Consider the following 25,230-nt stretch of genomic DNA (forward strand, 5'->3'; position numbering starts at 1 on the left):
TTAAACTTTCCTGCAGGGACTTTCAAGACCTTAGTGAAGCTCTGCAGGAGCTTAAAGACCAGAGTCTAAATTATTTTATATAAACAGCATCACACAGAGCATGTGAATGGTACGTGCACGCACGCACACTCACCTCCCTGATGTGAGAGGGGCTCAAATTGATGTTACCTTTTTTTTTAAACCCATGAAACCAAAGAAGAACCAAAGCCAATCTGAAATTGATATGAAATATACAGCTACATGGAAGGGCAGAGATGCAGGCCCTGCAGGAGCACCAGTAGGAAAGGAGGAACTGGAAAACCTCTGTGGCCATCAGGCTATTTGCTGTGAGGAGAGAGAGGACAAAGTAGGGTGTAGACAGAGCCCTGCTGCACTCTAATTCACACATATGGGGCACATATGTACAGGGGAAAGAAACGGAAGGGGAAATCTGCCACACAGTACAGTATAGAAATGAGGCTCCCTTAGCTTCTGGCAACAGCATCTTAGCACTGAAATTATTTTACCTGAGCAAGTCCCACATGCTGCGTACGGCTGGCTGGCTGAGAAGGGGCTGCAGCACCTCAGATGTCAAACGTTCCAGTTCCTCTAAGCAGTCAATTGGATTGACTGATGGCTGCAGAAGACAGAGAAATACAGGAAAAGATGATGAATGAAGGCATTCCAGTGAGGGCAAAAAGACAGGTTGATCTAAATGCTTTCTCTGTGTTTATTATCTTTTTGCCAGACCACATCATCTACATAGTGATACTGCTCTAGGTTAGAGGCGGCCTCACTGCTGACAGCATGGAAGCTGAAAGCTGGCACCTCAACGTGTTCTCACACTCAAGTATTAAAATGCATTTCTTAATTGGCTGGAAGTAAGGTTTGGGATCCTTGGGATCAAGATTCCCTAAATGTAAACTTGCCCTAAGCATCTAAACCCCCCACCCCATACCATCTACGTGCTGATCTCTCCATTTAACTTGAAGATGACACAAAGGTGATTAGAACTACCTTGAGAAAGCAAGAGTGGCACCACGAAGGTCTCAAAAAAAAATAAAATTAAAAAAAAAAAATCAACTGTATAAAGTGCGATTGACCTACCCATCAAAGCATGACTGTGGATGAACACTGTACAGAGGAGGATCTGTGGCTTTTAGAGAACCATCCGAATTCTTCCGACCCTAGTAAGCAATATTCCAGGTTGAAGGAACATGCTGGCAAATTTTAATGTTCTTTCCCTTCACTAGAATGCTGCTTTAGGATATAGAAATACTAATTTCTATAAAATAGAAGTCTAACTTTTCCCCAGCTGAAATCCCGCTCCAGAAATCGGTGAAATCTGCATGAAGGTGTTCTTAGTAATGTAACAAAAATAATCCAATGTGCCAGAATACACTATTCTAGTTACTAGACAAGTTGATTTTTTTTGCACTCGTCCATTCAAACATGCTACATACAACTTTATTTTGATTTTTTTTAATCAGATTAGCTAATCACAATTGATTCCAATTATTTTTAAGTGGAAATAAAGAAAATCTTATGTTGTAGTTCAAGAACTTAAGTTATTTTGTCAGACACTCTTCTAGGATATCTATAAAGGTTGAAAAGGAATATTAACCTCTTGGTTATCTTGGTCCTCTAATGCTCAGGACCTAATTACAGCATGTGAAGGGTACTACTAAACTTTGGTGCGCTGAAGACACATTTGAAAGATACTGGCGGTGCCCACCCCAGCCACAGCTAACTCACTCAGTTGCTTTGGCCAAGTTTCAGCAGAGTTGCAGAAGTGTGACTAACTACAGACATTAAATTACCCCCACACCTTGAAGACAGCTCTCCCAGGTCATAACTCAGGCACATCAGTTTGGCAGTAAAGAGGAAACTTCCATTTATCTTTAGAACGTGAATCTTTAAGGTAACTGAAGTATAAGACATTTTTCTTCAACAGCATCGCACTGATGTGTCACCTTCAGAAAACTCACTTTAAAAGACTCTATGATTCTACGGTCACATACAACAACTGTAACTGGGTTACAGAATTTGACCTGGAATGTCAGTGGGGCAGCAAATAAATTTGTCTTTATTGTTTGCTATCCAAAGTTCATATGGTATGACCCTCAAATGCTCAATCTTCCAACCAGATTATTGCAGTGTAGCTGTCCACATGTAAGCTCTCAGCAAATGCAAAAATTTGCAACTTGATTTAGCCCACAAGGAGAAATGACTGCCAAACTAAATTAGGTCATATTGCTTCATGCTTTGGATCTCTACAGTACATCAGAACAGTCACAGCACTACCACATACCTTGATTGAGACTCTGAGCCCAAAGGAAGAAAGGAAGACAGTGATATTCGGTACTGCTAAGGTGAAGGATTAGCAGGCTTATCTGACCCTAAATGCCACACAGCCTAGATATGAGCTGTGGTAAACAAAATCTAGTCCTCAGCTAGATGCCTCAACATCTGTCTTTTTCAGCACTGTCCATAAATTCAGGTTTTCAGAGGTAATTTACAAGCTGATGCTGGTGAGATAAAAAGCCACCCTGTATTTTCAGGCCTTACCTGTTGGCTGCAAGCACTATAATAAACTCCCAGGTAGATCAGATAAGTTGTGGTCAGAGGCTGGAGAGTTTGCCAAGTTTCTGTCTGGGATATCTCCTGGAGGCATTTTTTCAGACTGGTCTCAAGGAAGGGCTGTAAGCCTGACACTTGATTCCATGCTACTGGAGGAGGTGCAATCGGTTCAGTATCTTCTGAGCTATTACGGAAACACAATGGAAGAATGACATAGGATAGAGAATACGTCTCAGAAACAATTGTCTCTCTAAATTATCATTTTTAATAGAAGATTTCCAATTGCATGTAGTCTGGAAGGCGACACCTGGCAACAGCCACTAGGGGAAAAAAAAGTCTTTGCACATTCCCACAGACCAGATCAAATCAATTTAGGCAGAAAGGACAAATGCAGAATTTACTCATGAAAGCTGAAGTTTCTTCACCTGCACTACTCTGTCCTTGGGCTATGCTCTAGTTTTAGCAGACACACCACCTCAGTATCCAGCTTTAGTTAAAGAGTTTCTTGTTTTTCAACAGAAAAAGTACCTGTGTCTTCAGCAAATCCTACTGCTTTGATGTCTATCGAAACATCTCTTAATCTCTTAATCCTGACCCACCTTGGTCTCTGCAAAGAGGTTCTTTCCTCCAAACTTCAGGGAGATTACTTTTTTCCCCCCAAAGGGAAGGACAAAGGAAATTCCTAGCTTCTTTCAGCAAGGCATTCAGCTAACACTGCCCTTCTGCCCCATAGCTGAATGCAGATTCTTTCTCCTGCCTCTTACTAGACTAGCAGTTATACAGCTATCAGACTAGATACCCCTTCTGACTTTGTGTCAGAGGGAATACACTCCACCATGCAGCGATTCATATATGGGACAGTAAACCACCCAAAATGAAGTAAAAAAAAGGTGATAGCCAGGTCTCCAAACCAAAGAGTGGGAAGACAGGACGCCAACTACTCAGATTCACAGAACTGGTGACAGAGATGGCCTACCTGCTCAGCTTGGCCTGCAGCTCTGCTGTGTAGCCTGCTGTTTGCGTCACATGTATCAGCAGAGTAACTACTGCGGTAGCTCGCTGGACTAACAACTCAATCACAGGGCTCTTTCCACGACACGCACTGAGCAATTCAGGCAGTGACTGCAGTATCCTCACCAGCACAGGGTAGAGATCCCTATAGTACGAATCACAGAATAGATAAGGTTGGAAGGGGTCTCTGGAGATCATCTATAGTTCAACTTCCTGCTCAAGCCAGGTCACCTAGAGCAAGTTTGCCCAGGAACATGTCCAGTTGGATTTTGAGTATCTTGAAGGATGGAGAGTCCACGATCTTCCTGTACAACCTGCTCCAGTGCTTGATCACCTTCACAGTAAAAATTTTTTTCTTACGCTTAAGTGGAATTTCCTGCATTTACATCTGTGTCCATTGCTTCTTGTACTTTCACTTCATACCACTGGAAGAACCTGGCTCTATCTTCTTTATACCCTCCCATCACATATTTACAAAGATTGCTAAAATGAGATTATGAGAACCATCACCAACATCAAAACAACAAAAACAAGCAGACATGGAAAAAAGATGACAAAGAAAGAACACTGTCATTCCAAATTGATCTCAATGGGACCTACCTAATAAAATATTCCAACAATCTCTTGGAAAAACTACTTTTATTTTATTCTTGTTTCCCTAGTTCTCAAATTCTCTGCCAAAGCATCCACAGTTATAATCATGCACATTTAAGGAATCTTCTGCTGTTTCTCTTTCCTCAACATTATTTATAGTGCTGAAAAGTTATATACAGTTTTTACTCTTTATTAACCAATACACCTGATTGGGCTGGAGAACAACCCAATTGTTGGGAGAGCCCAATCTGTTGCAGAGAGAGAGAACCTCCCTTCTGAAACTTAATACTAGTCTCGCTTTTACTTCTCTTCAGAGCAAATGCATAGCCATCTTTGTGCTTCCCAGTCAGTGCAGTTATAGGAGGAAGATTCAATGCTTGAGGTAGGTCAGACTTATCCCAATGCATATCTTCACAGTAAAGCACAAGAACTTGTACCGAACTGAAAGCTGACACAGCGTGCAGAGTTTGACTGCATCTGTCTGCCTCACTTAGCATGCACGCTGGTGACTGCTGCCCACAGACTGCCTTTAGGTCATCAGATTCAATCCTAGGTGTGCTGCAAACTATGCGTCTTGATGTCGCACACAAGCACGGGTTATTCATACCTTCAAGAGGAAAAAGATGCAGCCCAAAAAAGTTACGGTGATCTCCCATAGTATAGAGGAGAAAAAACAAAATACCAGTGCTTAAACACAGGAGATAAAGAACTACCAGAAAAAAAGACAATACTCAATACAAATACCTTTAGAAACTGTGAGTTTTACTGCAGGAGGCCAGAGAAAGGGAGATAAGACACCATGAAGGGAGCAGAGACTCAGCACGGGGATCCCTATATTTGCCCCTCTGGAAGAGGATGTCCATTTTCTCTGTTGTGCCCTCCACCCCCATTTCTCCAGCTTTGTGCTGTACCTGTAGAGATCACAGCCCTGACCATAACCAGCTGCCACAGCCCACAACCGGAACGCTTCGGTGCTTAGCCTGATGGCTTCTTCCCTTGGCAGGAGCAGATCCAGTGGGTCTTCAGCTATAAATCGACTTAACCGACTTTTCATTTCAAATTTGTTAAGCTGTAAGAAAAAACAAACAAAAAAGAAATGAACAAACTACGAAAAAGACAAAGGAGTAAGAGACAGTTGCATGCATCATTACTCTGACACACCAAGAGAGCTGCAGATTTCAATTCAGCTCATTCTAAACTCCTCTTACGCTGTTCAAATCTGTCTTTATCTTGTGTAATCTTAAGGAGCATACTACGGAGGATCAATAAATGGTGAATGGCTATTAAGAGAGAAGTATTCCTGGAAGAGATGCTTAGGTGTTACGTAAACCATTCCTAACACAAATTGACTACACCTAAATCATTCCTGACAGAGGTTTGTCTAGCCCACACATACTCTTGTTTTGGATGCTTACTGCAGCATTTAATTGATTTTTTAAAAAAATACATAATTATTCTTCTTTAAGTAGTCATAAATAGAACTCTATTAGCCAAGATTACATGCAAAGATATACCTTATGAAAAACCATGTACACAAAAGTAACGAATTGATGCAGACATTCTTTTGGGAGGTCACGCTATATGGCTTTCAGAGGTCCTACAACCTAATTCTTTCTATGATTCTGTTTATTTTATAAAAAGGGTACCTCCTGCCTATTACTTTTATAAGATTATAGAATTTTGATGCCTTGGAAGTGTTCTGAGGTTACTTTAGTATTAAGCATGACACAACTCATTTGCAGTTCTCTAGAAATAATTTTTCTCCTCCCCAACAACTGGGTATTTTTGCTTAAGCATAAAAAAGAGCTTCTCTTTCCTTCTCCCACGCATTCTAAAGCTTGTGTGTGCTCTGTCTAAACAAATGAGATAACAATGTCTTTTTCACAACACGAGGACATATTTATAGATAATTTAAAATTCAAATACTTTAGAGACATCTTATAGGGAAATCAATGCACACTAGCCAGAAACCAAAGGAGCTGATGACTCAAACTATGAATTCTGACACCCCTCCTACAGAATAGGGGGCAAAGTCAAATTTACTTCCAGAGAAGAAAGACGGAAGAATTCTGCTGTTAGCTAAAATAAATTCCTACATTGATGATTTTGATTTAGTTTTTTATTATCTTCCATTCCCATGCCTAAGTGCCTGTAACATGCCAGATGACAGTGCAACAGAACCAAAGACTGAGTGGCAGGAACCTTGTAAGCAGTTTTTGCATGCCTTGAAACACCTGGAGTACACAAAGCCTGAAATAGAGTAAAATTCAGGGATTTTCTATTATGTTCCTAGCACCACTTAACAGCCTTTAAATATCCCACTATCCATTATCAGCACATTATTCTATATATTTTATAGCACAGACTGGTGTTCTTCTGCTGAAATTCGCAGTTTTCTGTATGGCAATTTATTAGGTGCTATTACAATACTGAACCAAAAACCCTAAGAGGTGCTCATTGCACTGTAATAGATGCTGCTCTAGGTAGATATTACGCATTTGTAGTGCCAGTATGATGACCTATATGAGTGAATGCAATTATCTCTGAAGTGGAAAACCTGTCCAAAAGTAGATAAGAGGGGTTGGAAATACTGATAAACGACCTCAGAGTTATTAAGACAAATGAATGGCAGTAAAGTTCAACCAGGGTTGTAAAACACAAGGATAGCAATTAAATCTCTGGTTTATACAGTCCTAAGCTGCCTACCACTGGAACATGGGAGAGTACAGAGCATCACACACAAATGTGTGCTCTAAACGTCTGCTGTTAGTCAGTATCATTGAGTTGTGCTATATGATTTTGCATAAATGCACTACATAAAAAAAAAAAAGGCAGAAAAAAGATTGAGACAGCTCTTCTACTGGTACACAGCAGAAGGCATCATTATTATGATGCTGTCAACAATTCCTTCAAAATACACATATCCACCTTATTCACAATGATTATTTCAGCTTCAGCTCAGAGTCACCTCCGTTTAATCCTTTTTCTTTACTTAGAAAGTAAGGCACAGAGAACAAAGGCCTTTGCAAGCAGAAAAGCTCTTCTGAGAATCACTCACCAGCCTGGCTGTTGCATTTCGGCCTCCAGATGCCAACACTCTGATGAACTTCATAGCAGTGGCACAAGCAACTCCATGGAGGCTGGTGAGTAAACACCCTGGTTCAGCCACTTGGGGATCCCACTGCGTAGGAAGAAATTCCCTGACAATGGTCTCAATCAACCGAGGACAGTCAAGCAGCTGCAGAGAAATAGCAGAATATTTGTGTAAAATAGCAGCACAAATAACTAAAGGTACACAATTATACAGCCGTGCAGAAGACATGCAAAACACACGAGTTTGTATAGTCTCCTTGCCATAACTTTGCCTGCTCCTTTCTTCCCTTTTTCAAACCTTTCTCTACCACTCCAGAGCTCCTGCACAATGGGAGATTTACCTGGCTGCATGCTTCAGAGGAGTGCCTTGCTATGTGGGTAAGGATGTGCAGTATATCCAGGACTACTGTTGGAACAGGTCGTACCACCTCCAGGATGTACCTCAGCCGGTGCTGGATCCGTGTCTTCAAAAGTCCCTGAAAGGAGCGGGGGGGGGCGGGGGGGAATAACCCATTATGCTCTTAATGATTGCTTTCTGAACTGCAGTTGCTGGAAGACAAAAGCAGGTTCAATTACATCTTCTGCAGAGAGGAGGTTTTAGAACTACCACTGGGGAAACAAAGAGATAAGTTTCTGCGGATTTTCCAGTACGCCAGCAAATGAACAAGAGTTAGCTCAAGAGAGCAGGAACAACTGAACATCTGTTCTGAATCCCCAGATGGTGGGATTGGATACTTGTGTCTTCCAGAGTATGAAACTGTAAGCAACAGGGAATAGGAAAACAACCTTACCTATAAAGGACTACTAAAACTTAATGTGTCTGAAAAGGATTCTCATGCTCCTTCAATCACTTTGGCTACACACCACCTCCACCTAACACGGCACTCTGTCCGATAGTACCTGTTATGCCAGAGAAAGCTGACAGAAGCAGAGAACAGATGCCAATCCCTATTTTGCAGTATGCAAAGAGAGATGCAGAGAGATGATGTGATTTTTATTTTACGGTTCACAATGCAGAAGACCATGATCAGTGGCTGTGCTAGGAAACAAACCTTGAATTTAAGTGACAGCATTATGCATTCCTAGTTCTGGGGAAAGGCAACTCCAAAACACCTGAGTTTGTAGTACTGATACTTCTAAAAAGTTGCAGCCAAGCAAGGTAGTAGTTCCAAGCCTGACCAAGTTCAGCTGCTAGTTTAAATACTCCTTTTTGAACTGTGTGGAGTTACTGGGTTGTAACAGCCAATAAGCAGGTGTGAAATGGAATTTTACAACAATTGTAACAGTGGAGAATTTCATCCCAAATATCTTCTGAGTTCAGGCCACTTGGAACAATTTAAAATCCATTATGCTGAACCACGCAACTGTTTCCAGAATCAGAAACCAATCTTATCTCTTCTGTCTATAACTCTTTTGTTAAGCTTTTTTAAGTGTCACCTAGTAGAATACATCTGAAATCATGAAGCCTCTAAATGAGACCACATGCACAAGTACAGTAATTCATTTTCCCAGTGAAGCTTTTAACCAAGTTCCATTCGAACACAGCCTCAAGCACATGGGCTAAGTGATGCAATCACAGGTTTTAATGACTGCAGCAGGCAAGAGAATTGCATTAGCACCACCAAGGTTGGGTTTGAGATAACAAAGATTGCTATTTTTAGATCTCAGGAACGTGGGATTAGGCTTAAACATGTGAGGAATTCCTTCTTAATGCTGTAACTCTTTATCTGAGAAATGCAAACATGAAGAATGAAATTGAGGAAATGCTAAGTAGCCACCTTATGTCAATTACAAAAAGAATGTCACTGTACAAATCTAACTAGTTCTGAATTATCTAGCTGTAATGCCCACATTTAACTTTACAAAAGTGCATACAGACACTTTAATAGTGTCTGGATCCTTTTCACTTTTAGCTCAAGTAAGCAAGCTTGAAAATCATGTTCATATGCAGTCTTTCAGCAAGTCTTACAAGGTCATCAGTGTGCTTGTTGCCAATTTCCCTAGAGGAAGTTAGAGATACTTAATGATACTGAAATCACACAGGTCAAGTCTCAACATTTTCAGAGATCAATGAAATTACCCTCCTGGTAATATATGACAGAAACATAACACCCAATAGCCAGGGAAGTGTTCTATTTCTTGTGCAGAATGTTCTTAAGAGTCTACACAGGAGTGCTGACATTTCAAAAGCACACATAGCCACTGTGCAGAGCCTATTTTCCTAAAAATATTTCAGGTCTAGCTCGGTGCTTACCTTTACAACATCATATCGGGCCACATCTGGATCTGGCTTGTTTTCGTCCTTTAGTTTTTTATCTTGAGACTTCTCTGTTCCATTTAATTCTTCCTCTTCCTCCTCTTCTTCCTCCTCATTGTTGGGGACAAAGGGGAATGCAGCCATCCCTTGGTACCATGAGAAAGTCCAATCAAGATATTTCTATAAGGAGAGTCAAAGCACATAAAAATAATAAATTCTCAAAGAAATCACGGCAGACAAAAAATTTTCAAGGATGCTCTTGATTATAGAATGCTTTATTGATTCCCACCTAATCCCAGGAAAACAGGAGCACAATAAAGGGTATTCTTAACACGTACAAGCACATTGCAGTGCTTTTTCAGAGAAGTGATTTTGACCTATGACCCACACACACTTGGGAAACCATGAAAAGCAATAACTGTGAGGTGGATTAAATTCACTACATAGGTAACAGAAATGCAGCTTAAGTGAAAAATGTTTTGGACAAAAATAAATAAATAAACCACAAAGGCTCTAGAAGTTAAACCGGAATTCAGCATTTATTGGTTCTATTCCTATTTCTGGACCTGTGTGGAACTTAGGTCACAAATAATACAGAACGATCATGTAAAAAATGGTACGTTAAAATAAAGACTGCCTGGTGTATCTGTTCATGTTTGATTTAGCTTTTGTTTGAACAACTCTCGCTTCAGCAAATAAAAAATACCCTTTTTTGTTCATAGCTAATGACAGTGTCAGATACTCTCAAGTTCTGGGACAATACTGCAATAAGCGAGCTTTCAGCTTTTCAGAGAGGGAATTGCTCCCATAGCAGAACTACTTGCCTCAAAATGTTTTAGAATATAAGAGACAGTCAAATCTAATGCTTGCACTACTTCATAACTGCTTTGAATTTCCATTTCTTAAACTGGCAATCAGAAATAACTACTGCATTAGTTAGAAAAGAAGTGGTAGACTTCAACTAAACCCAAAGCTGTTTTGAAAAATTTCAAATGAAAGTGCCAAGGAAGGGCAAATTATTATCAGACATTAAGAAAAAAAAAAAAGAAAGTGCAATATTAAAATTGGCAAGTGAGTGAATGACATGGTCAGAAGAGGCCTAACTTTAGGGGATGAAGCTACGAGTCCATCAGGAATACAGAGTTTGGGACTATAGCCTTCCTTCCACCAAGAGAAGGAAAAGCAGAAGACAGAGTATCCGGGTCTTCGAAGGAAACAGAGAAACATGCTTCTTCCCCACACAAAAGAAGTTTGAACCTTCTAATTCTCCTTCTAATAGGAGAAAAAGCATCAAGGAGAAAACAGACACACAAGAATGCAAAATTAGGTATTTATCAGTGTAAGAAAAGCACATGAGAACAGCAGAAAATGGACGAGAGAAAAAGAAAACAGCATCACTATGAAGCATAAGAGAAAGTAGGGAGAATATTTAATCTGTCCAGAAGCCAGAAAACTACAAAGACAATGACATAAGAGACTATATTAAAACAATTAAATTGTACGTATACATTTGTAGTGGCCTGATCTAGATTGTAAAGATGTCAAAAGGAAGAGAACCTCAGCAGGCTGCACTGAATTTAATCATGGGACAGAGCTAATTCAAGCAGGATAAACGATGTCTGAATCTGTCAAACTGGGATAACACACTCCCTTGTCTGTCCCGAAGCACAGCAATGGCATTCTACTGATGATTAAACTAACCCATCCAGCAAGCCTTTGTTCAATCTACTTACCATGTCTTCTCATTCTGATTCCTGTAAACAGCTCAGCATGAAATCAAACCCAGGCACTTAATGATTGTCTCACCTCATCATCAAGTGACACCAGCAGAGCCCGGAGAGCACCAACAGATGCTGCCATGACATTATCCACCGCATCATCCAGCGAGAAGCGCAGCAAGAAGAGAAACCCAGCATCAAGCAGCAGACGCAGAACGCTGCCCTTCAAGGAGGAAGCAAACTCTCCAGCCCTGGCCTGAAACGTATGCCACACAGAGCCAGCGTTAAAGCTGTCTCATCTCAGCTGGGTACACTTCAACATTCTGCATGTTTGCCTCTTCCCATTTTTACTGTAAAGCAGCTAAACTGTATGCAGGGTTTTTTCCTTTATTTTCTCCTCCTTTCATTCTACAGAGGCATGCAATTAAAGTTCCTTAAGGCAGGAAACCTTTCTTTCTAAAAATCTGACCCCATCTTCTGACTTCACCCTGTTCCGCACCATCATTCTTCTCAAAACCACACTCCTACTTCTTCTCTGCCTCCACTGCTGTTGGAGGGAAGGTTAGCACTTCCCCTAAGAGTTAGGTGAAAACGTGCACAGAAGTAAGTGTTCATTTTACTTTATGCTATTGGCATATTTATTTATGCTTTATGAGTAGGCTGGTTCATTCTCACCTCCTACAGAAAAAGCACATCATGAAGCTGGCTCAGGCAACAAGAGTGAAAGGGTCATTGCCAAGACAGGTTTGTCACAAAAGTAACACCAAAAAAAAAAAAAAAAAATAACTTGCATCCAAAGCAACAAGGGAACTGAAGTTGCAGCACTGCTGATGAACAACACGTGGAAGCACCTCCCCCCAAAGAAACCTGAAACTCAGTTTGTTATGTCCCAACACTTAACTCTTCTATCACTAAGGAGACTGTCAGTGAAAAAGAATGCCCAGCTCGTGATTTTGCTCACCTTCATTGAATAATAGAAGGCAAACAACTAGTTCTGGGCCCTGATCCACCAGAAACTTGAATTACGGGGAGAAGTTCCATGGAAAGTGACTTACCTTTTGAACAATACGACCCAAGACCTGCAGAGCCAGTGTCCGCTGCTGAATAACTTGGCTGCGAGACAAATGAAAGAGCTCTTGGAGAGAATAACCAGCCCTCTAAATGGGGGGAGGGAAGAAACAAAACAAAAAACACCCACACTCAGCTATAGGAAAAAACAGGCCCCTGGAAATAAGATTAACTGCAAAATACTGCATCAGGTGAACTGAAATGCAATGTTGTTTGCTGCTTTGTGGCAACTGCAAAAGAAATTCTAAACGTTGATGTGACAGTAGATAACTGAACGTCTTAAGAAAAGGATACATGTGCGCTTTTTACCAACACAACAGATCCTTACTGGCACGAAAGAGAAAAAGCATTAATGGAGTTTTCTGAAATTAAAGCAGTTACTGCATGCAGACCCAACTTCTCTTCAGGAGCTTGTTTCAAAAGAAAATCACCTGGCCTCATTTCCTAAGCTTTTTGTCACTAAAAAGCCTCAACACAAAAGGAATCTGCCAAACCAAACACTGAAAATGGAAATGGCTGTGCTCTTTCTACTATATTACACCTACCTCTGCCTCTTCGCCATGGTGATGCAGGCCTAGATGTGTCGGTAAATCAGCATCTGCAGGAATCAATTCTCCTTTTAGACTGAATCGAGCTTGCATTCCCTACAATGAGTGGAGGGAGAAAAAGATTATTTCTATTGCCTTCCACTCCATTCATCACTTAAAACACCACTTTTTACATCAACTGCTGGAAGGCAACAGTTCAAAAACTCCCCAGGTCAGGCCTCAAATTCTTAAAAAAAACTTTACTCCCCTTTCCTTTTTTTCTTAGCTTTCAGACCTGTTCAATCCACGATTACAATTGCTAGTCTCTCACTTCCTAGCTGTCTTGAGCTCTACGGACTGAACTGACAGTGTATCATCCCACCCTGTGGAAGAAAGTGAGGAATCTCTCAGCCTGATGAAATCTTACAAATTGAGTAACCAGAGGACTAGTTTTTGAAGCCTTCAAAACCATTATTGCTGAGAAGCATGATCCAGACACAAACATGAAAAATATCTGTTTCTGCATTCAAACCTTCTTGGTTTTCTTTTGCCGGGGTGAGGGCAAATCTTTCATCCATTCCAGCTTCTCAAACTCCACGTTGTCCATGTGAATCCATTCCTTCTTGGGCTTCACAGGCAGATCATCATCTTTGTGGGGGGGAAAAAAATGGCAGTCTTACCTTCTAAGGCAGGGATGAAGAAAATACTGCTCCCTCTTTGCCAACCTGCTTGGCTTAAAGCCTGCATCAAATATGGAATTCATGTAAAATAATAAGAAAACAATTTTCAAACTGACTGTTGGCTGATGCATACACATCAAAGGTTTAAAGCTGTTTTCATCTTTCATGAGAGCTAGAAGAGGAAGTAAACAGCACTGTAATGAAATTCACAGACAAGGCTAATTTGGGAGAAGTTGAACAGAAGTCAGGACATAAATAAGGCAAGTGATCAGAACCAGGGCAGAAAAATATCAGACCTACTTTTGAGAAAGCAAACTAATATCATCGAAGGAGGGGGGCATTAAGAGTAGATGTGAAATGATTCAAAAGTGTTAATGCAGAGAGGTCCAAGCAAATTATTGGAGGCCAGTATGACTTCAGCCTAGATACACTGGAGAGGGCACAAACACTACCATTCGGGCTTTTGTCACATTTGCTGTGCTGCTCTTCATTGTATGTCCCCCTCTAAAGGCTTGAGGGGATCAGCTTAGGAAGAAAAGATCAAAACAGCTGAAAATTTACAGAGCTTGCCTAAGAAACACCTCAGCAAGGAAACTGGAGAGTTGAACAAGAACTTCCAAGGTACAAGTACTAAAGGAAGAAATTACTGATTTAACTTTATAAAGAGTTTTGACTAGAAGAATTTGAGAAACAAGACATTTTTGCCTGCCATCACAAGAACTGCCCTAGGAAAGAGACAGATCAGCATGTGGAAGAATCTCACAAGTGAACGGACAGAAGAGACGTAACTGGAAGTGATGTGAACACTAGGAAAGGTAATGCTTTGCTACTAGGATACTATCCCATACCAGTATGAGAAGAGATGAGCTAAGAAGTCTTTGCTATCTCAAGAGAAATTACACATAAGGACAGGAACAGGCAGTCTAAGGGCACGAAAAGCAGCAGCATCACCCCTGCTGGAACAGACCAGAACTCTTTTGCACTGCAGCTATTAATCCTAGTGCTCTGGTCTTCTCTTGCAAGGAACGAGTCCCACGAGGATGCTCTTCTTTCATCAGATCTTTTCCTGCTGGTAAGTGGCCTGAAATCTAACCTTCTACTTTCCTCCAAATCACAGATAAACTTTCAGGAAGGGCACTCAGCCTTTCTAGGATGAAGCTTCACCCTTATGATCAATGTGGTACTGAGTCAGGCAAGGAACCAAACACAAAGTTATCTTCCTCAGTCAGAAAGCTGTTCCGCAGAATTTCAGCCAAAGGCTCAGCACACATTTTAATTGAAGACAAGGAAAAAGCATCTGAAATGTAAGAAAGTGGAATGTTTGTGGGTGGTAGGTGCAAAACTAGAGGAAATAAAATCAGCAGAAAAATGAAATCCATTGACATTTGTAATTCAATAAATTTTCTCCATTAATCATTAAGTTGATAGGGCTGAGTTAATCATTCTATGAATAGGATTACACATTACCACCAGCCCTTGGTATTTTGATCTTGTCAACAAGAAAAGACAGATATATATTCAAAGGCATCAGCAGATTGTTCAGTTACCAAGAAATCCCTTCACAGAAACACAAGCTGCCAGTGTGAATGCAACATTTGCACTGAACTTTTTCAGACTTGGGTTATATTAAAGGCTATCAGCCAACCTCTTCCCTTTCTGCTTTACTTCCCTTTTTGTCTGTGTGCCAGAATTTACTTTTCCATTTGCTAAGATTGCAAGCTGCTGGATAAAGTCTTCACCATCTTGTTTATAAGCAACAGTAGCCTTTTACCTCATTAGAGAGGCAGGTTTGACTTTTGAGCAATCCCATTGCTTTGTGTTATCCTCCTCTCCCTGGGGAAATTCAGAATAACCATTTCTGCTGGGTTATTCATGATGAAGTTACTTCTGAGCACAAACAGATGCAAAATCCCAACACTAAGTGCTAACATCAAATTAATATTTTACATCTGCTGTGGCCAAGATGGGCTACAGACACAGACTCAGGTGCTGAAAAGGCCTCCCTTGGTTCTATAACTCTATTCCAGCTCATCCTTTCTTTGTTATTTCAAATATCCTGGGAAAACTCCTCTTCTCCTTTCCTGTGCAGTCTTCCATGGGAAGCAAAAGATGTTGTCAGCACATGATGCTCTGAACACTGAGCTATTCCCAATAGCACTGCTACAATCTTGTTCAGCCTGTAAAGGCTTCTTCTACTGCTCCCAGGTGAGTGAAAGAATGTCACTTAACCTGGTGCTACTTGTGCACTTGATTGTTCTGGAACTAGAAAGAACTAAAAATAGTCCTTTTGATTAAGATGGATTCGTGGAAAAGCAAAACTTGGGGAGAAGCAGTAAGGGACTGTTCAGTGAAGTGTTTTCCTTAATAAGAGGCTAATCAGCTTTCCTCCTTCTGCACGTGTATGCACATATAGACTCACAGACTCATCCCTCTCATCAAGAAAATGGTAAACGGTTGTTATCGCTTGCAAACACCAAGCTGAAATCCAGGAGTGATTCAGAGACCTCTTTAATCAGTCTGCTTGTTGCACTGGCACACAAAGAATACATCAGAAGAGAAGATGAAGAGATGAAAACAGCCAAAAATTGGTGGGGGAAGCATGCTAACGAGGGAGAGAGACATGCTACAAACAAAAGTGTGGGGAAGACAAGAATGAGAGCCTAAAGTCGCCACAGAGAAAAAGAAATGGCTAAAGAAAAAGCTGCAGTGAGGAAAGCAACAATAAGAGCAGGAGCTTAAGGGGAAAACACTTCTTTTCTGTGCCATGAGAATATATGGGTTGCTCTAGCTGCTGGGGATAAAGCAGCTTTCTCCTCATTAAAGAGTTCTGTCGTAAGAGGCAACAGCTCTCTATAATTCTTCAAAAAAAGCAGAAGAACACTCTAAACCTTAATAATTCCCTCCATCCACACCACAAAGAAAGGAACCGTATCTTGTGGAAATCACCACATGGGCTCTGAGATACAAGCCACAGTGTGGGGCCATCAGGAGCAGTGGACATACATGCACTATATGAGCAATTTCCCTGAAGTGAGATTGACTGTCATCTCCATGCTATCCTGTGAGCAAATTATTAACTCTTACCTACCCAACACCCTCTTGTCTCCAACAGGTCCTAGTTAAAAGAAATTATTCAAGCAGCAGATGAATCTCACTACCACACTCTTCTGTTTGCCCTGTTTGCACAGCTGAACAGAAGAGCAACGATGCCCAGTTTAACACACATTTTCCCTTTAGAGATCTCAGAAAAAATTTCAGAAACAAAGACCTCCCCCACTGAATAGCTCATCTCCACTACACAGTCTATCACCCACCTTTCTAATCTATGCAGCCCAGCTAGAAATAACACAAATGTTCTTTCTTGAAACCAAAATATATGTATTTTTTAAATATGATAAAATTCCGAGTTGGATAACTAACAAAGCACCACATCAATCCAATCTGGATTGATGCAAACACCACACAAACCTTACATTTATGTTCAGAACATTAACAACATGCACTTTGTTTCTTACCTGTGATTTCTACCTTCATGTTTTCTTCCTTTCTTACAGATTCTTCCAGACCTGACTCCTGCATGGAAAGACATGATCCTACACCATGCTGAGCCACAGGCAGAGATTCCACAAACTCCTCCAGTCTGTTCTGTTCCATTTTTAATTCCTTTTTTTGGCTTTCATTGCCACTACGTCGTGACTTTAAGAAGGCCACTAAACTGGAATCTGCAAGTATTGACAAAGAGATAGACAGAGGAGTGACAGAAAGCCTCAAAATACTTGATACACCTATAGCTCCTGCTATTTATGTTTTAGCTTTTTGATTCCCATTCCACAAGTCCTCTAATTCTGTACCAACTGTCACTTCTTTTCAAACTGAGACACTTAACCGCTTTATGACTTCTTCAGCACATAAGCTAGGTACAACTGACCAGCAAGGCAACAGCACAAAAGAGCTGATAAATGCCTTTCAAGGTAAAGCAACAACAAAAATTCTAGTTATTCTCCCAACTTACAAATAAGGAGATAATTGGTGTCCCCCCGCCCCCCACCTTACTGTCACTGAAAAGGCACATCTGAAAAAAGACTACTCATTGTGGAGAGAATTCTGGTCTGTGATTTATGGGAGGAACCCAGTTTGCCTACCCTGCCTGTGGACCACTCCATGGCATCAATCTGAATGCTACGAGAATACATCGGACAGACACCACAAAAAGAATTAACCTGCTCTTTATTGAGCTGCACTAGAGCTGCAGTGCATGGTCTAGATATTATGTTAGGAGAAGATCTTATTTGTTCTGAACTGACTCCCCACCCTGAGAGTCAATTATGGTCTGACAACATACAGAAAACAGACAGGGACATTCTCTTCATGCTTTGGAGGAAATTAGGAACATTTGGGAGGTAGGGGTGTTTTGAAGGACAGATAATATTCCTACGGCTCTGAAATAGGAAAATTTCAGAAGATCATCATTTTACTTTCAGATCTGCTACAGATATCCCACGTCATTTCTGATGGAGCGCACCATTCTCTCTGAATATTCTCCACCTAGAAGATGGCACTGGGATGCTTATGCCAGAAGTGAACAGTAGAGCCTGTACTTTGTGCCTCTAAAAGGTACAGAGATACTCCAATAAGCAGTGTCAGAGATGTATAAAGTAACAGAATATAACACCTACATTGGTTATTTATTCTTTGGACAACAAAAGGCCAAGCAATTCAGAAATGCTCTGTACCTGGGAGAAGTCATCCCAAAAAGGAAACAACTCCCATGTCTCTGAAACAGTTCGAAGATAATGGAGGGATCTATCCCATACTTGTGATTGCACACACATTATCCCACACTCTCATGATGCAGTTTAAACCTCAGTTGGCGAGGGACAGGCATTCAGACCAATCTCATTAAAGCACCCATATTTTTTCCTGACTGCAAGCAGAGCTCTCATTTTCTCACACTTCACTGTACACAGCAAGGAAAAGACTGTATTTATTACTTCCTCATTTCACACAAACAGTGAAACAAGTAATTGATTATATTAATCTGTGCACAGTATGTCAGAAAGTAAGCCTACTCCTGTGCAGAGTCTCCAGGACCAAAACCAGAACAGTATCAGCAGTAAGACCCTGAAGACACTGCCCAGCATGGAATTGTCTACCCACCCTCATAGTCCACATCATGGAATCTCATCTGCTTCATAACTAAGAGGTTAATTCAGAGGCTGGGCAGCATTAAACACCCACAAATTATTCTCGTCCTGAATATGCAGAAAAAGTCTCTTTAATCCACACCTCTGTGCCTGTCCAGCTTCCAAGTTCATCTGTAAGCCAGCAATTTAGTTTAGGAGTTGCTTCATCATGCATAATTCCCTAACCACAGGTATTTTGGGAATGCCAAAATTACTCCCAATTTCCTTAAGGCCTAAAAGACAGAAAGATCTACATTTTTAACCCATAGGGCATATAAACAAACACATTGTTCTAGAAAATAATTTATTGTTCAGAAATACTTAAAATAAATCCTATCCTTTTAAAACTCCCTAAGCATTCACTTCACTAATATCACAAAGGACAGAGAGGTGGGGACAAGGAGCAAAGATCACAAATCAGTCACAAGAAGAAAGTGCGTAAACAAGGTATTTTTCATATACATACCATTGTTATAAGCAGTGAAGTTTAAAAAAATATTATTTTTTTTCACCTCAGGTAGTTTGGAGAGCTTAGCTCTCTCAGTGAAAGATGTGCTTAAAGATTCTGTCTACAATCATTTTGCACAGTTCCTTTGCCACCTTTCCAGTTATACGCAGGCTGCTTGGACTGAGGTCAAGACCATTAATATGATCTTTAAGCTAAATCCCCAAGAGACATGCATCTAAAATGCCACTCACATCCAAATTTGATGCTAGAGAATCTGAAATGATGAGAATTTTAAAAGCCCTTGTCTGCCACCCACATCTGTATGTCTGCTCTTCAAAAACCATTGAAATCAATGATCAAAATCTGCATACAAAAATTATTGAAACCGATACCAACAACTTTTACAGTGCCCTAGATCACATAAGTCTTATCAAACATACCACACTCAGTGTTCACGCCCATCTTGTCATCAGCTGTCAGTGACAGACATTCCCAGAGCATGACTGCAGACAGGGCTCCAAACCAGAGACTACACCCCTGCATCCAACAGTCAGGTAATTAAAACACTTTTTTGAGAAGTTTGAGACTAGTTGTAAGTTCTTCTGCTCTACCAAGTACAGATTCGACTTCAAATCTCCCACACGCCCACACGTTTCCCCTAACCACATACTGACAGTTCCGGCCCATAGGTATTTTGGAGGGCAAGACCAAGGGCTCTCTCTCACCTCAGCATTGCTACAGCCATCCTAATAATAGTTTTGCTTTCTTATCTGCTTCAGAGAACTACATTTTAGGACCTCACTACATGTATATGTAAATGTGTATTTGATGTGCAAAGTAACAAAGTGCATGGACCATCTTATCCCACACCAAAGGGGAGACAAGACAGACTTAAGCTAAGCCCCCTCTCAATGAGGAATAAGTGCTCTAATTCTTTCACACTTAATCTTACTCATAAGCTACTGATGTGACATGGAAGCTAGATCATCCACATACGCAGTGAACAGGAATTCCAAGCTCCCATCTTCGATCTGTGAATTTGGTAAGACTTCAGGACACCTACACATTCAGTACACTTCCATGCCTCTAGGAGAATTCACCCTGGGAAGCACGTACCCAGCTGAGCCAGAAGCTTTTCCTGCTCCTGCAGTATCTCTTCCTCAGACATGGACTGCAGCTTCTCCAAGTTCTCTTTGTGAATAGCTTGAGCTTCCTCCTCGCTCTTTTGGCTTCCAAGACCCTCTCCCGTTATGAGACAAGGCCGTTGAGAGGTCAGAAAGTCACCAGCTTTATCTATAAGATCCAACAGAGAAAGCAGTTAGTGACTTAGGTTCTACAGCATTATGAATGTATCTCAATTTTATCATTACCAGGCTCGGATAATTTCTTTTTTCCTTTTTTTTTTTTTTTTACATTGGTAGATGAGTTAAAATACTACAAGTAAAGAAGTTTAGTTTAGCTTCAAACCAAATTAAAATATTTGGACTTTCATCCCATGTCACAACAAAATCCCATTTCCACCTTGTTTCTTAGGAGTTAAGGGAGGGATGGGGGAACGGAATTTTGTTTCTTTAATGCAAAGCAACAGCAAGAAAAAGTAAATTGGAGCATAATTCACAATTCATGAGTGAGAGCATTCTTCCAAGTTAGTGAATACTAGATTCTTTCTCTGCCCAAGAAAACCTGAACGCACATTTGTATGTCAGATGAACCATGACCTAGTAAATATGTGTTGAGTGAGACAGATAATTAAAATACTATGTAGCCCAGTTTCTGGAGCAATACCGGATCCATTCTTAACACAGGCATGTTTGCTTATAACAATGTCTTGCATTCACCTTTAAGGGCTAAACGTATTAGAAGTTCCGGCATGAGGGCACATTTTTCCTACCCTGAACAAAATCAAGTCTCCTTTATCACCTGATCTAAATTCTTTTTAAAGTCTCATTTCATTTAACTCTAGCAGCAAGGTAACACGTTCCTTTGATCAGAGTGACCCTCCAGCCGCCCTGTAGCCAAGGACCTATACAAGGACCTGACTTAGTGGCTTCATTCCTTATGTTTTGTTCATATGCTCCTTATAATGACTTGGAACACCCCTATGACCCTAAAGCAGCCAACCCTGAAAGCATCAAACACCTGTTCAAACAGCAGTAATAACGCTCATCACAACATCAGCAAGGCTTGGTGTCATTTCCACAGAAGTTGCCTTGCACATTGAGCAGAAAGAGATGAGAAGCCAGAGTGACCTGGTAAAAGATTCAGTAAGTTTCCCACCATCAACAACTGAGCTGAGGGTTACCAGGCACAAACACTTTGTTACTACAAGAAATGCAGCACCACCACCGCCCCCCTCTTCTCCTCTTGCTTCTAGGGATCCTGCTGCAACAATATTCCTGAGGAGGCCAGGCCATTTTCTGATCCAAATGTTGTTCTACTGCATTTTAAAAGCATTCTACTTCACGAGGATCACAGCCATAGGGTTGTGACAGGACAGGAGTACACATGCGTGACTGTAACAGGATATACAGTAAGCACAGTATATTGACTTGGATGGTGGATTTTTGCACGCGTGGCACATCTTGGGGTTCTCTTACCAATTCTCTGACAGGGCTCAAGGCAGACAGAAACTTTAGCCAAACCACAATAACCCTCAAATGACATCGAGCCTCTATTTCAATGTGAAAAAGACATTGTCAGGGAAAAACGCAGACACATGGTGGTCCTAAGCAAACAGGACCGACCAAGCCATTAAAAAAAAAAAAAAAAAGCAAGCCCAGAGATGCTGGTACCAGTTGAATTGGTTTCATCTTTCCTTGTCACACATCTTTCCTGTCAGACAAGCAACTGCTGGAGGTGGCACTGACTCATCAGTACTGCCTCACAGAATTCCTTATGGAGCAAAGTCACAGTCTCGTGGCAGCAGATCTGGGGATGGAAGACTGAGCTTTCAGCTTCTAGGCAGGAGTGGGAACCTGCATCACAGTGGTCTCAAACACCTTCATCAGACACAAGAACAACCCTATTCCTAAAATTATGGAAATCAATGATGAAATGAGAAAAAATTTACATATAACAAAGAGAGAGGAAAAGGAAGACAAGAACCTTGAAAAATAAATCTGTTTGGCCCTGTGTGAAGCAAAAAGGAAATCAGTGAGAAAGCTAACACTATTTTTTGAACGTTAATTTGAGTCTCAGACCATTTCAAATCTTTGTCATGCCACAGACATTCCAAGCAACCTTGAGAATTCCTGAACAGAGGACAACAGCGCAACCCTAATTTAAAAATAAGGCACACTGATGTTATGATTACTAAGGTGATGTAAATACAGTAGACTGGATAAGTAGAACCTTCTTCACTTACCCTCCCTGATGCTGGGGAGAGGTGCCTCTCCTGTTGATCCCTCAGGATCCAGGGCATCTCGAGCAGCTGATTTTATTTGCACGCACTCGGCAGCAGAGGGAGTTGTTGCTGCCCTTTCAGCAGCTCTTCTCGCTGCCATCTTTTGTGCAAAGATGCTTTTTCTACCAGATCCCACCTTCACCTGCAAACAGGGAAGCCATGTGTCACCACTTTCTTCTCCACACTCCCCCTCACACCTGCCACTAACAAATGTATAGATCTGATCCCAAAGACACCCTCAGATCAGACTCTGGGACATGACACAGAGAAGCTGCTGGCAGCCGCATGCCCTTTTCTGTGCTTGTGCTATTCTTTTTTTAACACACGGTTTAATGCTAGGACAGAGAAACAAAAACGTGAATTTTTTTGCTACCCAGAGAAGGAAGATGATTAATTATAAGAGAATTCAAGTCAAGCAAGTACACCTAAAATACCACCAAACACAACAGTTCCAGCATTCCTGCTGTTTGGAAACCATGCATAGCTTAATACTTTGCATTTCTGAGGATAAATGGGGCTGTACTGTACTGTGCTCACCACATGCTTGAAAAAGGCTTCTTATAAGGTGATTAGAGAGCAGCAGGGTGAAGAGATTTACACAGTAAGAAGTGGGCAAGTGGCGCTAAAATAATCCTGACTAAATTACTCTGCTGCTTGTCTAGGCGATGGAAGTGCACGGCTCTCAACAGCCTTGCACAGGAAATCCACAGCAGACTAAGCAAAAAAAAAAAAAAACCAAACAACAACTCTTGTATGTCCTCAGTCCAGAGAAGCAGCTTAAAAGGCAGTCTGAATATTTGGTAGCTGCTCTATGCACTCCTGCGTCAGGTAAACCGAACTGGTAGTTTAAAAAGTATTACTCTCTCCTTTCAAAAAAAGCTTTCAAAACAAGCTACCTCTTCAAAGCAACCACAGCTATCAACAACATATCCAATTCCCAGCATCTGACTCCCACTCAGCTAGCAGCTCTTGCTACTATAGCAATGTCTGAAACCAGCCATGGTTTCCAGTTTTACAGCCTCAGAAAAAAAAAAATGTCAAAATCCAAAAAGTTTCAAGAGGTAATCTGTGCAACCCTACTCAAATATCATGCTGGGAGGAATCTGGTACAACTTCAAAAGTACAGACTTAACCAAACCCGGTGGACAAATTAACAGAGTTTGTTCCTCAGAGTAAAACCAGCAGCAACCCTACCACAACAGTGAGATTTGATCCACCTCATTGAAGAAGGGGGTCGCCTTTGTTCCTAAACCGAAAGGATTCCAATATTATTTAACCGCAGGGTATGGACTACCTACTTGATGGCAGGTGGGTAGGAGAACTCTCTCCTACGCTAAGGTGGCAATGCCAGAGATACGTTGAGCCAGCTCCTATCTCCAGCACACCGAGTCACTTATTCTGAGCCCTACCACCCATCAAGCATTAGGCTTTGTCATGGGGAATTTTTAATAGCTAATGAAGGTAGCATAAAACAACTGCTCCCAATCTTACCTCACTTTTTATCTCAGAGCGGTGAAATGTCCTTGGAAATGGGTCTCCCGTGGGCACTGGCATGGTTACTGCTACTGCACTTGTGTCTCGCTCCTGCAGCAAAAAATTCAAACCATGTAGAAACCATTGCAACACTGAGACATGTTTATACCATTTAGCTAAGACAGGACTCAGCTCTGCAGCTCCCAAGCTTTCTGCTACATCGCCATCAGGCTCAAAGGACCTTGTGCTTAATTAGAGCCAAAGTGAGGCTACTTTCCAAAAGGCTGGGCTGCCAAACTCCACACACCACTCAAAGAATCAGCTAAAGGAAAACCTGGGCCAGTGCAGAGAATGAGAATGTCTCCCTTAGAAAGTCCATAAACTCAGCCAAATCCACACTAAAGCACATGCCTGCAGGCAAGCAATGTGACCTGTAGGCAGTCTGGACTGGAAAGCAGATTCAAACCCACATTTAACTGACAGCAAAAATATACCCAAAGACCTTTTTCTTTCAAGGTGCCCCAGGACACTGGTCTACAGTGCTACAAGTGCTTCATTATACTGTAGAAATAAAAAGCAGCAAGAGAACCCTTCATCCCTGTCGACTGCTTAGTTCACAGCATTCCAAAAAAAAAAAAAAACACACTACACCATCACATAAAAACCAGACATACAATAATTTTGCTGAAGACTGCCGTAATGTGTTGATCATGACTCTCCAGTCTTTCCTCTGGATCTTCATCCTCGAAGTGGACACAGGCACTTTTAATCTTGGACTTTTTTGGAGGAGCTGGAGTTAGAGCTGGGAGAGTATCAGGAAAATCTGGGGAGAGGAAGGAATAAGAAAAAAAAAGCACTCAAGTTACTCAAATATAACTACTGTGCAATAGCTACTAGACCAAAGGCTCCCTAATAGCACCTATTATTGCTTTGATGAGAAACAAAGATAAGGAAGCAGTAAGACAATTAATTAAGAGTCCTCTATCTCTGACTTGTGCTGGCTAGTGGTGAGAAACATGCTCAAGAATTTTATTATTTATGTATTGGCACCAAGGTCTTCTTAAAGAGCTGCATAAGCAGGAAAGGGTAGTGAGGCCTGACTGCAAGTATTAAGGCAAGAAGCAAGGCTGTGCAGAAACAGATAGTGTCCTTGCACGTTGTGTTCAGACACAGAAAAGCACATTTCCACTGTCAGCTCTAACAGTGATTGATTTGT

At 41.2% G+C, this 25,230-nt stretch overlaps 1 protein-coding gene across 7 annotated transcripts in view; it reads right to left on the reverse strand.

Moving 5' to 3' along the window:
- The window catches only part of RPAP1 (RNA polymerase II associated protein 1), a 43,957-nt gene that overhangs the window by 12,205 nt on the left and 6,522 nt on the right, over nucleotides 1-25,230 (reverse strand). For 6 of the 7 annotated variants that reach the window (XR_012586690.1, XM_074584603.1, XM_074584601.1 and 3 more), the window contains 16 exons: nucleotides 24,689-24,837; nucleotides 24,033-24,125; nucleotides 22,503-22,683; nucleotides 20,255-20,431; nucleotides 17,023-17,229; nucleotides 13,360-13,475; nucleotides 12,846-12,944; nucleotides 12,288-12,389; nucleotides 11,321-11,488; nucleotides 9,512-9,694; nucleotides 7,599-7,733; nucleotides 7,223-7,402; nucleotides 5,076-5,233; nucleotides 3,536-3,715; nucleotides 2,548-2,743; nucleotides 507-616 (listed from right to left, as the gene is read on the reverse strand). Coding sequence is in view for 6 of the 7 variants with exons in the window: in XM_074584603.1 (XP_074440704.1) it covers nucleotides 507-616; nucleotides 2,548-2,743; nucleotides 3,536-3,715; nucleotides 5,076-5,233; nucleotides 7,223-7,402; nucleotides 7,599-7,733; nucleotides 9,512-9,694; nucleotides 11,321-11,488; nucleotides 12,288-12,389; nucleotides 12,846-12,944; nucleotides 13,360-13,475; nucleotides 17,023-17,229; nucleotides 20,255-20,431; nucleotides 22,503-22,683; nucleotides 24,033-24,125; nucleotides 24,689-24,837 (2,434 nt within the window). In the remaining variant the exon portion in view is untranslated. The remainder of the gene's footprint in view (nucleotides 1-506; nucleotides 617-2,547; nucleotides 2,744-3,535; nucleotides 3,716-5,075; nucleotides 5,234-7,222; nucleotides 7,403-7,598; nucleotides 7,734-9,511; nucleotides 9,695-11,320; nucleotides 11,489-12,287; nucleotides 12,390-12,845; nucleotides 12,945-13,359; nucleotides 13,476-17,022; nucleotides 17,230-20,254; nucleotides 20,432-22,502; nucleotides 22,684-24,032; nucleotides 24,126-24,688; nucleotides 24,838-25,230) is intronic. The other variant, XM_074584607.1, reaches the window with a different exon arrangement.

Source organism: Larus michahellis, chromosome 4, assembly GCF_964199755.1.
Source record: "Larus michahellis chromosome 4, bLarMic1.1, whole genome shotgun sequence".
Taxonomy (NCBI): domain Eukaryota; kingdom Metazoa; phylum Chordata; class Aves; order Charadriiformes; family Laridae; genus Larus; species Larus michahellis.